Genomic DNA, 16,526 nt, shown 5'->3' with positions numbered 1-16,526 from the left:
CTGAAGGGGGCACGAAGAAGGCACTGTGCCGACTCGAGCGAGCCAGCTGACTGCGGTCCGGCCGGGATGGAGGACGGAGGGTCGGAGTTCCGCGGTCAAGAGGACGACGTTCCCGGCTGAAGAGTGCTGCCGATGGCTCCTCTCGCGTCAACACCACCAACAAGCGGACTGAAAGGCACGAGCGCGAACATCAGCATCTGCACGACAAAGAGGCGACGTAGGTGAGTGTACGTTGGCATCGTTGCAGTGCTGCCGAGCCCATGTGATAGATTTACGAAGATGAATCGATGAGGAACCCCAACAAAATTCCTAAGTTCAGTCAGTTTCAGCAGTCCCCTAAGTCAGAATGAGTTTCAGCATTAAACAGTGGGTATTTCATCTTGAAAAGTGCTGTGCATAATCTCCCACGGGCATATGTCCAGTTTGCTGTCAGATTTTGTCCACCTTTTTGGATGAAGCGGAGAATGCAATTTGGTGAAAAGTATTTGTGCTCAATGGACATGCCAACCTAATATCCAAACAGAAGCCGCATGCCGGAACACACAACTGGAGCACAGCCAAAAGGCAACTAATGGTACGATTACGCTACACAAGTGTGTGTAGTCTCTTTCTTGTCCTATCTTGTGCACCAATTTCTGCTATGTTTGATATTCACCACCTACGCGAAGTCTCGACTGTTAACAAGAGGTTTCTAGCATATTCACTATCAGATATTGATAAAGAAAGGAAGCTAGCAACTTTTGTGTTACATCATGATAAATCCTGCCTATAAAAAAGAAGGCAAAATGATTAACATGAGTGCACAGAAAATTGTCACCTCGTCAGGTAGAAAATTTTACTCAATCGTATGCACGGCTGCTTGCAGCTCGGCTAAAAGCTGGGGAACCCAAAATAGCACTATTTTTCCCTTCACACAAAAACATATTGTAGTCCCTTTATCAACAGGTTCATTGCATATCTTGTGCTGTGAAGTTGTCTGCTAGTTTCAGCATGTTGTACCCTGCAAGTATCATTCTCAGGTATCCCGTGGGTTTCTTCTTACATTCTGGTACTGATTCTGGTACTGATTCTGGTACTGATTCTTTTGATATCTTGACTTACGTCTCCAACTGCACTTTAAGAAAGTGGGAAAACGAAAATGAAGTCACAACCATACCACACACAATTATGTCAATATGGGTGCAGCTGTATACACAGAAAATTGCAACCCTTGCAATTCCATACAATCCATCGCCTTTTCTATTAGCGCTTACATAAGCACATACTTTCATTTGGGGAATAGGATTTAAAACAATGCCATAAAAAGCGTTACAAGTTTGTGGTAAGATCACTGACACAACCATAGCAAAGAACACATGAAAAAACTGTCCTAACAGCAGTCTGTATTCACCACGCATCACTGCTAATTTCACAGGGCTCAGTGCATTCTTTCTTGGGCGCTCCGGAAACTTTGGGCAATGTCTGCCTGTGAAAAGAGGCGTAACAGAATGCAGTGGAGAAAAATAAACAACTTTGTAAAAGCTTCATCTATTCAGAAATCATGGTGGAAAACACTGCTATATGTTATTACCTTGAAGGGGATGGTTTCTTAGTGCTGCGGTACCCCAGATCGCTACCAGCAGCTCTTTAACAAACATGCTGTCCTTAGGCAGCTGCGATTCTGATCCAGGCACTGTTTGATATCTGGATCCCACGCCCAATGTCCACCTGCGCAGATAAAAAAATCTTGTACATTCTACACGTGCTCATTCGCCATGCCTGTATCTTTCAACCTGCTTAAAAAGGAGCATTTATGTATCCCCCATCCTCACAACTTCCCGTGACCCCATTTAATCCAAAGCACCAACCTCATGCAGTGTTTTTATCATCATCATGCATTGGCAAATTGTGAAATAAAAAACAAGTATGCCAGGGATCTCCAAAGGTGAACATACTGAGCAGAAACTTAAAATGTTAGCATAGGTAACTTTCATGTACCAGTGTCAAAACATCAGTTGTTAGCAATGGCTGCAAGAGGATGTAAAGCGTGGACAATTATTAAATAGCACTTTGATTTGGCATGCACAATAAAAACTGAAATTACATCACATTCAAGATACAAGATGCAGCTATCTGCACTAATGTTTAAAACACAACAAATGCACATTCTTACTGTTTTGGGCTATTCAGGAAGCATTCAGGTATAACATATCGTCTTGACTGGGGAGGAGATGAAAGGCTGCATTTGAAGTTGAAGCAGTGGTTTTTATTGCAGGGGCTAAAGGCAGATCCACCTTGTCCTCAGGCACTGAAGACATAGTCTTGAGGGCTTGGGCATTCAAGGAAGATTCTAAAAACATAGTAATACACCTTAATCACTTACCTTCTAACATATGCCAACAAGCGTAATATAAAACTTCAAAAATGAATAAATGTCTCCACTACAAAATATAAACGTAAGAAATGGCCCTTTGTTTTTAAGTTTTGCATCGCAAGAAAATCTGGCAGTTCAAACTAGGCATAGTTCATATTTGACAATGAATTTGATGAATGAACATAACTTAGATTTTTGTTAAATTTTTTCTTGGCCCACAACATTTTACAAATATCTCTGTTGTAGCACTCTCAGTTCTGTAAAAATACTTCTTCAATTCACCTACTGAAAGAACCACATAATATAAAGCTAATTTCCATGTGTTTCATCGAGCTTTATGCACCGGCAAACTACATCTTGTGTGTAGTTTCGGGTAGAACTATTGTTTAGCCAGAATCTGCTCAGGCTTTCACCAGGAAATAAAAGGCCCTACATATTTATTTATTTATTTATTTCGCATACCCTCAATCGCCGAAGCATTGCAGAGGGGAGTGGGTTACAAAAAGCAAACAACAGAACATGAAAGCGGCAGGTATATAGTACAAAATACAAAATAAATCATACAGCGTGAAAGGCTAAAAAAGCGAGAAAACGAACATAATTGCACTAGAAAAGTAAATCGAAAAGCAACACAAGACTTCAATAACAATAACAACAACAAAAAAACGGCAGAAAGGAAAAAAAGGCACAAATAAACTCTTAGGTGACATCACAAAAATGATTGGACAATGCTTGCCTGAAAAGAGTGGGGTCTGATACGGATGCGATCTCAGCGGGAAGGTGGTTCCAGTCTTTAGATGTGTTTGGCAAGAATGAATAATAAAAGGTGTTAGTGCGGCAATTAGGAAGAGCAACCTTGTTGCGATGTTCGACACGTGAGGAGCGGTAGCTAGGCGACATAATGAATTCACTATGTAGAGACTCAAGGTAGAAAATTTTATGAAACAAGCAAATGCGAAAAATTTTACGGCGCAAAGACAGACACGGCAAACCGACATTAGACCTCATTAACGTTATGCTGGCTGTTCGGTTATAGTTAGAAAGTACAAATCGAATAGCATTATTCTGCACCATTTCAACAGCATGAGATAAAGTGTTGTGATTAGAATCCCAGATGGAGGCAGCATATTCGAGTTTGGGTCGGATAAGGGTTTTATAAAGAAGCTTTAATGAAGTAGGGGCTTTACTGAAATTACGTCTTAAGTATCCTAAGGTGCGATTGGCGTTGCTAATAATATGGTCAGTGTGAGCTTTCGAGTTTAATGTGGAAGAAATGGTTAGGCCAAGGTATTTATATGAAGGCACGGACTCAAGTGGAGTGTTGTAAAGTGTGTACACCGAGGTACATTCACCTTGTCGAGAGACACGCATTATTTTACATTTGTTAATGTTTACTTCCATGCGCCATTTTCTGCACCAAAGAGCAATGTTACTTAAATCGGACTGAAGAATTAGTATGTCATCATCATTACGAACCTCGCGATAAATGACACAGTCGTCAGCGTATAAGTGCATGCAAGAAGAGACGCAGCTTGACAAGTCGTTAATGTATATTAGAAATAAAAGTTGCCCTAAAACGGAGCCTTGGGGCACGCCTGATGTTACTTCGGTTAAGGAAGAATTACAATCGTTAATACAGACGTACTGGGAGCGATTAATCAGAAAATGTTCAAGCCAGTTTAGTACCGCAGGATCAAGATTCAGAGCAGACAGTTTAGTCATTAAGAGCTCATGATGTACTTTATCAAAGGCCTTGCAAAAGTCCAGAAACATGCAGTCTGCCTGGGAATTCCGATGAAGTATGCTGTGTAATGAATGCGTGAAATGAAGAAGCTGAGTTTTGCATGAGAAGGAAGGGCGTAAGCCATGTTGAACAGATGTAAAAAAGGAATTTAAGTTCAAAAAATGATAGATATGGGAATATAATATGTGCTCCAATAATTTACATGGGATACTGCTTAGTGACATGGGTCTATAATTTAAAGGGGATGATTTGCTACCTGATTTATGAAGAGGAACCACCTTCCCGGCTTTCCAGTCCATCGGCAAAATCCCTTGGTCGAGCGACTGCTGCATAGTTTAGCAAGAAATACAGACGAGTACATTTTGGTTTGTTTCAAGAACTTAGAATTGATGCCATCACTGCCACAGGAGGAGTAAACTTTTAATGAATCAATTAAATTTACAATTCCAGCAGGATCAACGACAATGGGAGGCATCGGAGGAAAATTATATTGTAAAGTAGTTTGAAGCGTACTTCCAGTTGATAAGGAAAAGCTCTTGGAAAACACATTATTCAATGTAGAGGCACACTCAGATGACGACAGGGGTTCACCGTCGTCATTGTTAAGCGAAATTGCACTATTGTCGCGTGAATTAACAATATTTCAAAATTTTCCCGGACTGTTTCTTAACATCGAAGGAAGAGTGTTATTAAAGAAAAAGTCTTTAGCGTCACGCACCGCTTTGAGGTAATGAACTTCAGCCATCCAGTACGCTTCCCAGCGATCGGCACTGTTCAGACGCTTTGCGGAACGGAAAAGTCTTTTTTTTTGTTGGAAAGGCGCCTGAGTGTGTTCGTGTACCATGGAGCATTTGAGTTAGACCGGATATGTTTTAATGGTACATGTGCATTCGTGAGTTCCTTTATTTTATTGCAAAAGCGGAAGCGGTGGGGGGCCGATAGAGCAAGCCTTTTACAAATATATCGCTCTCTGGTGCGCTCCAAGCTGGACTACGGGTGCATAGTATATGGTTCGGCAAGAGCATCCTACTTAAAAAGATTAGACCCCATTCATAATCTTGGTCTGCGTCTATCATCTGGAGCATACAGAACATCACCAGTAGTTAGCCTTTACGTTGAAACTAATGAAGCCGCTCTTGAGGATCGAAGAATCGCCTTTACATGCTCATATGTCTTAAAAATCCGTTCTCTTCCGAAACATCTCTGCCATCCAGTTGTCACCAAGTGCCCATCTAAAAGATTATTCATCAACAAACCACATTCTATCAGGCCATTACTACAGCGCTTTGAAGATAAATGCGAAGAGCTAACAGTACTAGATGCTCTACCGAATATTGCACAAAGGAATGAATATTTACCACCATGGTACAGCCTGCCTTCTGTATGTGACCTCACAATGACACATTTAGATAAAAAGCAAACGCCAAATGAGTACATATTACAGGAATTCTTTGCGCTACAAGAAAAGTATGACACCTGCATTGAATTTTATACCGATGGCTCAAAATGAGAAAGTCACGTTGGAAGTGCAGTAATCCAAGGAAAAAATAAACAGATAATGCGACTACCAGAATGCGCATCGGTTTTTGCTGCTGAGTGTTGTGCCATCTTTGTAGCTGTAGAAAAAATAGTAAGAGAGAATATCAAAAATAGCATCATTTACACTGATTCCCTGAGTATGCTTAAAGCACTGCACTCCAGAAATGCAGCTGAACCTATAATAGGAAACATCATACATAACATAGTTAAAATCACAAAACAAAAACATAACATTAAATTCTGCTGGGTTCCTAGTCATGTTGGAATTGTAGGTAATGAGAAAGCAGATGTATGCGCTGCAGAAGCCCGGAATGGCCAAATAAAGCAAGTGAACATACCGCACAGGGATTGTATAAAGTTTATGTACAGTAAACTCAAAAATAAGTGGCAGGCTGCATGGCAAGAGCACGTAAACAACAAACTACATTCTGTGAAGCCAATTTTAGGGGAATGGCAATCATGTAGGCACCAAGAACGTTTTACCGAAGTTATTTTATATCGGCTCCGCATTGGACACACCCACCTCACGCACAGCTTTCTGCTAACCAAACAAAACAAACCTCTCTGTGAAATGTGTGGTGCCGAACTCACAGTGAACCACATTTTAATTTCATGTGTCAAACTAGAAGAACTAAGAAAGAAATATTTTACAACATTTTATAGGGAAAGACTCCCATTACACCCCATGTTACTTTTAGGCGATCGTGCACTGGTTGACATCTCATGTATTTTTAGGTTTCTCAAGGAAGCCAGCGTTTTAAACAAACTCTAAGTATAAAAAGCTTCACCTTTAACAAAAACTCCAACCTTGTGTTTGGCGCATCATAGCCTCAGTTGCTTTTGCGCCATTAAAATCAATATAACTAACTAACTAACTATTGCAAAAGAGGTCCCAGTTTTCTTGGACACTTCGCTGGTCGAATTCTGCAAGATACGAGTCCAAATAAATGGCCAGCTTAAAGTTTATAGCATCAAAATTTCCTTTTTTGTAATCACGAATTGGTTTCACCACTGAACTACCACGTTGGATGGAAATGGTGAGGTCGAAATGAAGCAGTGAGTGATCACTCAAGCCAGGTAAGTAGGTGATAGGAGATACGAAATCCGGGTGTGTACAAAGTATTAAATCCAGCGTATTACTTGAGTGTGCATTGTATTTTGTGGGGCACGTTACAACTTGTGTTAGATGAAAAGCTGAACAGAAATCTAGGAAATCTTGGCACTGTGAAGACGTTGATTTGAGACGGGGATAAGGACCAGACCAGATGATATTGGGAAAATTAAAATCCCCGAGAAGAACAATGGGGGCTGAGGGGTAACGAGAAACCACTGAATTGATGGCGTCATAAAGATTATCAACAAAAGAAGCTGGAGCGTTCGGGGGACGGTAGCAGCAACCAAGGATTATTCGCATGCTTTTGACGGTGATAGAGACCCAGACTATTTCCAAATCACAGATAGTAAAGATTGGAAAAGAGGGAATTTCGTTTGATACGGCTATCTGTGTGCCACCGCCGTGTCGAGAGTGTCGATCGCCGCGGTATACACTGTATTTCTTTGGTCCCTGGAAAATTTCCGCGCTAGAAACCTTTGCGCTGAGCCACGTCTCAGTCAGAACAACGATGTCAGCGTCACTTGCGCATACAACAGAGTTTAGGTCATCGCGTTTGCTCATGACGCTACGAATGTTTGTGAAGATAAGTGGGATGCATGAAATAGTAGAAAGCCCACAAGTACCGCTTATTAATTGTTAGGATTTATCAAGTTGCGTCCCAGTACTTGGTGATAATGCGCTAGAGTGTGAGCGAGTGTTGGCAGCGGGCCCATGGGCGCTCTGGTGGGCGTCAGTTGGATGTCTAGCTGTCTGTGCGTGCACGCGTGTCACTTTCGCGGTCATAAACATAGAAAGTTTTGTTAACAAGCAGCCTGTCATGACGAAGTTGGAAAAAAGGGGATTCTGGAAGAGCCTTCGCAAACTCTGCAAGCTTTTTTCTTGCATACCTGGTAGTCGGGGAAAAATCTTCACTGACAGAAACGTCGGAGTCTTTTAATTTAGATCGCTCTTGAAAGACTTTATCCCGAACCTTAAAATGACTTAATCTAACAATCACCGGTCTGTTCTTGCTTTCACAATACGGGCCGCCGAGTCTGTGGGCACGTTCAATTTTTTCCCCAGTGAGACCGGGGTCAATGTTTTCTGTTAATAGATTTACAATTTTTGTTTTAGTTTCATTCCATGACTCAGTGCTGTCTTGTACACCGTGAAAAATAAGATTATTACGACGAGACCTATCCTCCAGGTCGCAAAGCCGAGACCGTATCTCATCAGTGTGCTGCAGGACGCCGTTAAACGTTTCCTTAGTATGCAGAAGACTTTGCTCAATTTTTTCGAAATTGGTGTATCTAGCCTCAACGTTCGAGAAACGGGCGTCCATTTCAACAAATCTAACTTCCATACACTGTTGTGCTGTTTTAACATCATTTACAGCGGCAAGCAAGTCAGCTTGCCCTTGTGTAAGGATTGCAGTCTCACGTTTTATGTCTTTTAGGTACTGTAGAATTTGTTGTTGACAGTTTTGGTCACTGGAGGAACCAGCCTTAGTAGCAGAATGGTTAGGGCCGGGATTGCTTTCGACATCGCCAGAGCATAGTAAACTGGTCACAACATCAGTACATTATTCGAATTCATCGCACAAAGTAAGGAGGCATGGCAACAGAAAAAGGTAACGATTGCTAGTACGTTTCGCAAACAGTGAGCATGTATTATGAACCTCAAAGAAGCGGATGATCAGCACGTCAGTCATGTCTTGAACGGCGGTGCCGCACTCAAGCCCACTGAAGAGCGACCAGGTGGCGTGGCCCTTTAAAAGTTCCGCAGAGGGTGATGCCGGTGCCGATGTCACTGTCGAGGCGAGGCGGAGGTAACTGCTTCCGAGGGAAACAGAGGCATCTGCGCTGGGGCCTGCACTCACGACGTTGGCGATGGTGCACAGGACAGGAGCAGCACTGTTTTCTGGTCCGGCACTATTCTCGATGAATGAAGCAAGGCACGCAAGGATTTGGATGAAACGAAGGTACGGCGTGTCCGCCATGTAAACGGCAGTGCCGCGCTCATGCCCACTCTACAGATAAAATAAAAGATACAGATGATAAGCCACCATGTGGCAGATATACTGAAAGACTGCAGTATATGACATTATTAATAATCTGTCTTTTAAGTGTGGTTTGAATACACACCACTCTGAATGCCGCCGCCAGGCTAAAACTAGTACTAAGAAGTAAAAAAACCATCATACCGAGCTCGTCCATTCTTCCTATAACTCTCTCCTGGAGCCTCTCATTAAGGTCTCTTAGTTTCCTCATTTCTAAGTCTTGCTTTTGCAAGCGCTGCTTCAGGCTATTTACCTCTGCCAATGCAGCTGAGAGAGCATTTTGCTCGGTTGTTTCAAATCTCTGCGGTATTAACTTCTTTTTTCTCGCAAGAGCTTTTAAAAGGTTTTATTTGTTGGTGGGTTTTTGGTTCTTAGGCTCCTATAAATAAAGGAAATACAAAGACATTTTTCAGTTTCTGTGCACTGAGAAGCATACATGCCACCTCGCGCTCTTCTTCCTCACTGTCACTGGAGTCAACAATTCGCCTGAAGCGAACACGACGCTGCCTCACTTTGGTTTGTAAGTCTGTTTCAGAGTCTCAAACATTGCCACACAGATCAGTAAATTTCAGGTAAACGGTATAAGTCTTCTAGACACTTTAACAAGCCAAAATGCACCCCAGAAATGTATTTCAAGAAATGGAGCTTTTTAGTTGTAGACACATCAAATACATATTATTGCTATGCTAAAAATTAAAAACCTAGAATTCCAAAAAACTCAAAAAGAGAGTATGTATCCAGGACAGCAGCTTGGACATGTTGGTTATTCATTTGTGACGAAACAGCGCAAAACACCGGGACAAGAGACAGCACTTGTCTCTTGTCCCGGTGTTTTGCGCTGTTCCGTCACAAGAGAGTATGTATGTCTTACTTCTTTTGTGATGAACTGACATCACAATATCAAAATAATTAAAATCGCTCTAATTTTTGCTTTTGAAGCGGTGGCCTGGTTATAAGCTTACTATGCTTATAACGATTGTTATAAAGTTACAAAATATTTTAAAAGTGCGTTCGCGGAGTTACCTTCGATGATCAAGCTTGATTATTTTTTATTCGTCGGGTGCCTCTAGGCGTGGGATATGCCAAAAGAAATTGTGGATAAAGGAATGATAAACGAGCACGCGTTACCTTAACTAGCGAAAAATGCGCTAATTACCAAGTCCTTATTTTTGAGAACCAGGTAGCAGCCACGACAAATATAATATATCATCGCTGCAACAACTCCACGACGCTCGCCTCGAACGCCTCTTGTTGGCCGAGGCCCTGTGTCGCTAACTGGGCATAAAAGTCGTGAAAGACTCGCGCGATGTCGGCTGGATCGGACGACCTGGAGCCGTCTGCCAGCTCGACGTCCTCAACGTGGGCTGGACGGTCGCCTCGATATCAGAGACTGCGCCCGTGCATAAGGTCTGGAGTGTCTTCGAGAGGCACCTTAAGATCGGCGGCTGCGCGTGAAACGCGAGACCCCTCCTCCAGAATGCGGTGATATCTAACGCGGAGGATCTTCAGGTACTCCCGCATGACGAAGGTGAGGTCGCCTCCCCCTTGACAATGCGCCTTCTGCGCAGGACCTCATTAAGGGCTTGCGTGTGTCTCACGCGCTTGCGTTTTCCTGCCCCGATCAAGATGAGGCGCCACTGGCACTTGAGGGCGTCCCACCCGTCAGGGGTGAGACGGTCCACGCCTACGATAGACTCGGCTAGGGCCGTTCGAAGGTCTCGTACGCTGGTCTCATCGTGCAATAAAGACTCGTCCATCCGCCAAGTGTCGGAAACACTGTTTCGCCCTACCGCGTTCCTCAGCGTGACCAAAACAGGAAGGTGGTCACTGAGGACGCGGACGCCTCCCGGGAACCTAACTATCTCGCACGACTGCAAGGACGAGTGTAGGCAGGAGGGGAGATAGGCTATCTATCCTGCTCGCACTCTGGCCTCTCGTGCGAGTGGCTGCGAAGACGCTATCGTGCCTCAAGACCCAGGCGTCGGATAGCTTCATTTGGCGCACTGACCTGCCGAGTTAAACCTGCCGAGCGTGGCGAGGCGCTGGGGGGCGGGGGGGGGGGGCGGGGGGGGGGGGGTGGCGAGGCGCTTGGGAGGCGTCCCGGGTCCCTGCTGGCGTACTCGCTGGCGGCCCCGCGGCGACGGGGCGACGATGCCAAGCGGTGCTAACGGTTGGTGGCAAGGTCCGGCTGATGCGCGCGGCTGCGGCACAAACACACAGTCACACACCACCGCACAAACACCGTCCATCGTTCGCCTGACGCGCCAACGGAGACGGCGCGCCGATAAGATAGCGGCGCCAGCTGAGCACCGAAACGACGGCTCTCGAGCCACCGCCGAGCAGGGGAGAGGGAAAGGGGCCGTCACGGCCCGAAGTCCTGAGAGGGGCCGCCATGGCGAAGACTACGCGTCTTCGCAGAAGTCCATGGGGGCGTTATCCTCGTCCGCCGTCCGCACCTTCTTAGATGCGAGGTCGAGCGGCGACGGGCCGCTGCCCTCGAACGAGGAGTGCTGGCGCTTGGGGTCGTCCAGCTCTAGGGCTTTCCGCACGCCAGCCTGGACCACCTTCGCGGCGCACGGGGGGCGCGGTTCGGGAGCCACCGGGATATGCGCCGTCTGCGGGCGCGGCTCGCTCGCGCTGTCGCTGGTGTCGCTGTCCTTGACGGTGACATGAGGGGCGACACGAGCAGCGACGCGTCCGAGTCTATTGAGCCGGACTACTCCGCGTCGAAGACGCCCTCGGGCTGGTCCTCCTCGGTCTGGTCCGCCGAGGAGTCGGACGTCTCGTTCTCCGCCCAGTCGTCAGTGGAGGCCGCTGCAGCCTCGTCCCGCGGGGTAGCGGGCTCGCCGCTTCTTGCAGGTGCGTCGTTCGCCGCCTTGCTTGAACCGGCGGCCACGGCTGCGGCGTACGAGCGGGGCTGCACGCAGTCGGAGGTCGCGTGCTGGCCCCCGCAGCGCTTGCACGCCGCCTGACAGGTCTCCGTCTCGTGGCCGTAGGCGCCACAACGCCCGCACCGCGTGGCAGTGCAGGCGGCACCCAGGTGGCCCTCGCCACCGCACCTCGAACGCACCCGCTTCATGCCGCGGTATTCCAGCATAGCGCGGTGGCCCGCGACGGTCAGGAAATTCGGGGGTGCCCGCTGCATTTCTAACTTCACGGTGCGGCAGCCGTTCCGGATGTCGCCCCGGCTCTTGAATACGGACTCTGACACCGCCCGCACCTTCCCGTACGTGCTCAGGGCCGCAGCGAGGGCGTCGTCCGGAACGGTGGGTGGCAGTCGGAACACCGTCACATAAACCACTGGCGCCGCCATCTTCGCCAGTGGTACGGGTTTTCCAGCGACGAGGAGGCTCCCCGCCGCTACCATCTTCGTCGCGTGAGCCATCGTGCTCACGGCACACAGTAACTTCGTTCCGCCGAGGTGCTGCAGGTATTGCAGCCCGCTGACACCGACGACCGCCTCGATGGAGTTGATTAGGTCGTCCGCCGGAACAGGCTCCGGCACGGTGAAGTAGAAACATTGCGCCTTCGTGGGGCGCGCCGCTGGAGGCGGGAGGGGCATGTTGTCGAGCCTTGGACATCACGGCAGCAGTCCTGGCGCCGGGGCAGGAACAGCAGGACCTCCGGACTCGCTGGGGGGGGGGGGGGGGGGGGGGGGGTGCGGGATCCGGGGGCGCCGCCCACCGGGACCGCAACCTATGAAGAAAACTGCTGCGCGCGGAAGAGCAGCGCGACACAACCGCTCAGCGAAAGGGCCGAGAAGGGATCGTAAGGTCGACCCTGACCTGGGCCGTGTACATCGCGTGAGGGGTCGAGGACACAAATGAAGTCGCACACTATGAAAGTGGGGTACGACTCCAGCATGAAACAATCCAGCGTCTCGAAAAATGAGGAGGAATCGCTTCGTCGTGCCGGCTAAACGGCTAAGATTCTTCCGCAAGACAGGTTCTTCTGTTTTCCATCTTGCTTCTCTCACGCCCGAAAAACCTGCCAGACACACCTTGAAATGGCGAAAGGAAGCGCGCGGGGAGCAGGTTTCATTACGAGGCCAACGGTGCTGCGGGAAAGCGATATATTACAATGCGCTCTTGGCCAAATGACCGAGACTGCGCGACCCGTCTCGGTTTTTTTCCCTGTTCTCCGAGCACCGAAATCCGGTGACTGGCGCGGCAAAGCGGATAGCGAATAAACATGAAAGCACGTCACCACCGAGCAAGGCAAGCGAAATTGCCTGCAGCGCAGACCAGGCGGACCGTCACACAGCACTGTGCGGGTTTGGGGTTTCTGAGTGGATTGTCATGATGGCATCATGTGGTCTGATTTTAGAATTAGGTTTTTGCTCCCCCAGAGATGGCGGAGTCGCTCGGCCGGTCCCGGAGGTATTGCAATACCGGGTCGACCCGTGGCGGTGGTGGGGCAAGCCCCGAACGCTCCTCCGCGCTCCAAAAATCAGTTTAACATCTTGGGTCCAAATAGGACCACATGTCAGATATTAAGCTGCTAAGAACAGATTGAAGAGAATTTTGTTATACCCAATATTTACACGCAAAGGGACCACAGTCCCTCACAAAAATGAAAATACAAAGCGGCGACTAGTGTCGCCCGGTAGAACAAGCCACAAAAATGATACAATGGAGCGACAACAGTCGCCATATACACACAAAATGTTCACAACACAGGAGTCCAGAGTCCTATGTGTACAGGCGTCGCGGGGGAAGCACGCAGTGAACTAGCCTGCATACCACCACGCACAATACACACTCAATAAGGCAGGAGCCGCACCGTCTCGCCGCCCCTGTCGACGGCGATGAAGCGGATGCTCCACCGCCGCAGGAACTCGTCTTCTTGGAGCGTGACTCTGTTAAGGCACGCCTACTGAAACAGGCGCGCCCCAACCCGCTGCAGCAGGGGGAACATGGCGCCTAGAGGCCGGCCCTGTAATGATGCGACGCGACACTGGCGCCACAAAACAAAAGCGCCTAAATATGCAATAGGTGAACAAATGCGTCGCGCGGCCTGGTGCGCGCGTCTAAGGTGACAAAAAACATGCGCGACAGGGCCGTTGCCCAGCCGTTCGGTCCCAGAAACAAACAGCTGCGAAAAATAACGCGTAAAAGCGTAACGGATGACTGTCGCGCTGCTGTTCCTGGTCCCGTCCGGGAAAAGTACCTCGGCGACGCGGACCTGACGCGTTTCGTCGAGGCTACCCGCCCGTAGGGTAGTATGGTGGGGTCCGACACGGGCCTACCCTGTGCTAACGCCTGGGTTACTGTTCGCCTGGATTGTCGGAGAAGCGTATGGTAGCGCGCTTTCAATAAGTTAAGGTAGTCGCGCATAGCGAAGGTGAGCGGCGCGCCTCGCTGCACGGCGCGTATACGGGCGAGGGTGTTGTTTATCTCGCCCGTGATACGCTTCCTACGCTGCCTGCCTTCGTGAACCAAAATCGACTGCCACGCTGCTTTTTTTCGTCCCTGGAAATGGTACCCTCGTCGTCTCCACCCGGGCCACCCAGCGCGAGTTCAATCGCTACCACGGTGGACCAATCTGTCAGCAGACATGGATCCATACGCCACGCGTCTACACGTGGGGCGCCCCCGCCGATGGCCAGTTCTGCTGACAGTGGTCGATGATCGCTAATGCGTGGGGTGCCCGGGGGAAAAGCGAGCACATTGCATGGCACAACAAAACATTCGAGTTCACGAGGGAACCAGAACTTGTCGATACGACTGGCTGACCTGCCCCGCTCCCAGGTAGCTCCGAAAACGTCATCGTGTAGCTTGACCCACGCGTCCGTCAAACAAAACTGAACACAAATATCCCGCAATGATCGTGCCCCGGCGTTAGGTCGCCCCTGGCCTGGACCGCGGACATCACGTACGGGATCTAGAACGCAATTAAAATCTCCGACAAGAAAACAAGGGTAACAATCTAACAAAAAGGAATCTAACAAATCAAAAAAGCTCGAAGAATCGGAACGGCGGGCTGGTGCCTACACTACTATCGCCCTGACGCGCCTGCCACCCAAATAAAAGTCGACCGCTAGCGTGCGGCCGTGGGCACAGTAAATGCAGTGCGCGCCAGAGCGAAAAAAGCTGTCCACAAAAACGACACCAACACCGCACGAAACTGAAGAAGTTAACGAAAAAAAGGCATCAACACAAAAAGTAGACTTAAACTGGGTGACTTCTCTTGGGCAGCGAAAGTTTGTCTCCTGTAAAAACATGATGTCGATTCCCTGTGCGCGTGCGAAGTGCATCACCTCCCCTCTGCTTGTCCGGTGACCTAAATCCCTGAACATTCAGAGAGAGGAGATGTACTAGCGCCATGATGAAAAGACAGGGCGCCGACGTTCGAGACAAGTTTAACAAGTCCGCCATGGGCGGAGTTAGGGGCACACTTTTTCGCGTGGGGCGGGGCAGCGCCGTCTAAGTTATCATCGGAGCTATCCGGCCGAGCGTGCTTCCCCTCGAGCTTCCCCGTATCCACTTCCTCGATGGGGAGCGCGCGCAGTTCGAGCGGCTGGCTCACCGACCCTGGATGGAGTGGTGTTGCCAGTGTCGTGTACGATGCGTCGGGGGCGTGCGAGGTGGCCGGGCTGGTGATGCGTCGCCCGACCTCCCCCTCGGGCGGCTGTCGGTGGGGCGCACGGTGGGGCAGGCCCTGGTCGTTCCAAGGGGTGAGGGCCTGGCGCTGCTCGCAGGTCAGGTCCCCCGTTAGGCGCAGTATCGAGCCGCCGTTGGAGAGCCCACCCTCCTCCGTCAGGAAGGTGGTGCACTCGGAGTCCCGGCTCGCCTCCCCAGCCAATTCTGAGGCAAGGCAGCTCTGTATGGCCGCCCTGGCTGACAGACCCCCCCAGACCACCATCATGGAGAGGCGCACTAAAAACCCATCAAGGCCTCACGTTCTCCAGTGGAACGTGAGGTCACTCCGTGCCAGGCACGCCGAGCTGGCCTGCCTCATCACAGATGGCCGCCTGCCATTTGATGTCCTGGCGCTCCAGGAGACCCACCTGGAGCCTTCCCTCCTCCGCCTGCCTTGGTTCTTGGGCTATGCAGGAGCCACCCGCTGCACCACGACGGCCTGCTGCAACTCCCCCTGCCTCGACCCTGGCCACCAGCAACAGGGCCCGAGGAGTGCCATCTACGTGCGGGCCGACCTCCCCCACGCCGTCATAGCCCTGGATGACGCACTCTCGGGCCCCCTGGAGGCATGTACCATCACTGTGAGGATGGGTGCCATGGACACCACCTTAGCATCAACTTACATCTACCCTCAACAGCGCTGGGATCCCTCCATGCTGGCGCCAGTCCTGGCTAGCCTCGGACCCAGGGCCGTGGTATGTGGGGACTTCAACGCCCACAACAAAGAGTGGAGATGCCGTACCACCACCCGCTCTGGGAGAGTCCTCCTGCAGACCATGCTGCAGGCAGGATTCTACCTCCTGAGGCCACCACCCCCACCTTTATTACGCCCCAACACACCTCCACCCTGGATCTGGCGTTCACCTCTCCAGGGGTCCGGTATGCCTACCAGAAAGCGGACGACACCTGGCGGTCGGACCACTTTCCCCTCTTCCTCAGGCCCATCTCCAGACTGTCCCCGCAGGACAAGTCATCGCGGTGGTCTGCTGGCAGGATTTCCGCCCATTCTGCAGAGATCACTGCGGACGGAGTCTTTCTGGACCATGTGGCAGCCAGTGCCCGGCAGGCCATGACCATCACGAGGGTCCGGCAGGCTC

General features: G+C 49.5%; 1 protein-coding gene and 1 pseudogene across 1 annotated transcript; both read right to left on the bottom strand.

Moving 5' to 3' along the window:
* Positions 1–11,504: 11,504 nt before the first annotated feature.
* LOC149338704 (uncharacterized) lies at positions 11,505–12,425 on the bottom strand. The gene has a single exon (XM_089550777.1). It carries the CDS (start codon positions 12,348–12,350, stop codon positions 11,505–11,507), a length of 846 nt encoding a protein of 281 aa, XP_089406903.1. The 5' UTR covers positions 12,351–12,425.
* Positions 12,426–13,145: 720 nt separating this feature from the next.
* On the bottom strand, positions 13,146–13,309 carry LOC149338703 (U2 spliceosomal RNA; annotated as a pseudogene).
* Positions 13,310–16,526: the final 3,217 nt, after the last annotated feature.

This window comes from Amblyomma mixtum, chromosome 6, assembly GCF_055824585.1.
Source record: "Amblyomma mixtum isolate Tamu chromosome 6, ASM5582458v1, whole genome shotgun sequence".
Taxonomy (NCBI): domain Eukaryota; kingdom Metazoa; phylum Arthropoda; class Arachnida; order Ixodida; family Ixodidae; genus Amblyomma; species Amblyomma mixtum.
This window is presented reverse-complemented; position numbering and strand designations above follow the sequence as displayed.

What these genes read in the sequence shown, in the direction of transcription:
- LOC149338704 (XM_089550777.1), bottom strand. Translation starts at nt 12,350, where the DNA reads ATGCCCCTCCCGCCTCCAGCGGCGCGCCCCACGAAGGCGCAATGTTTC.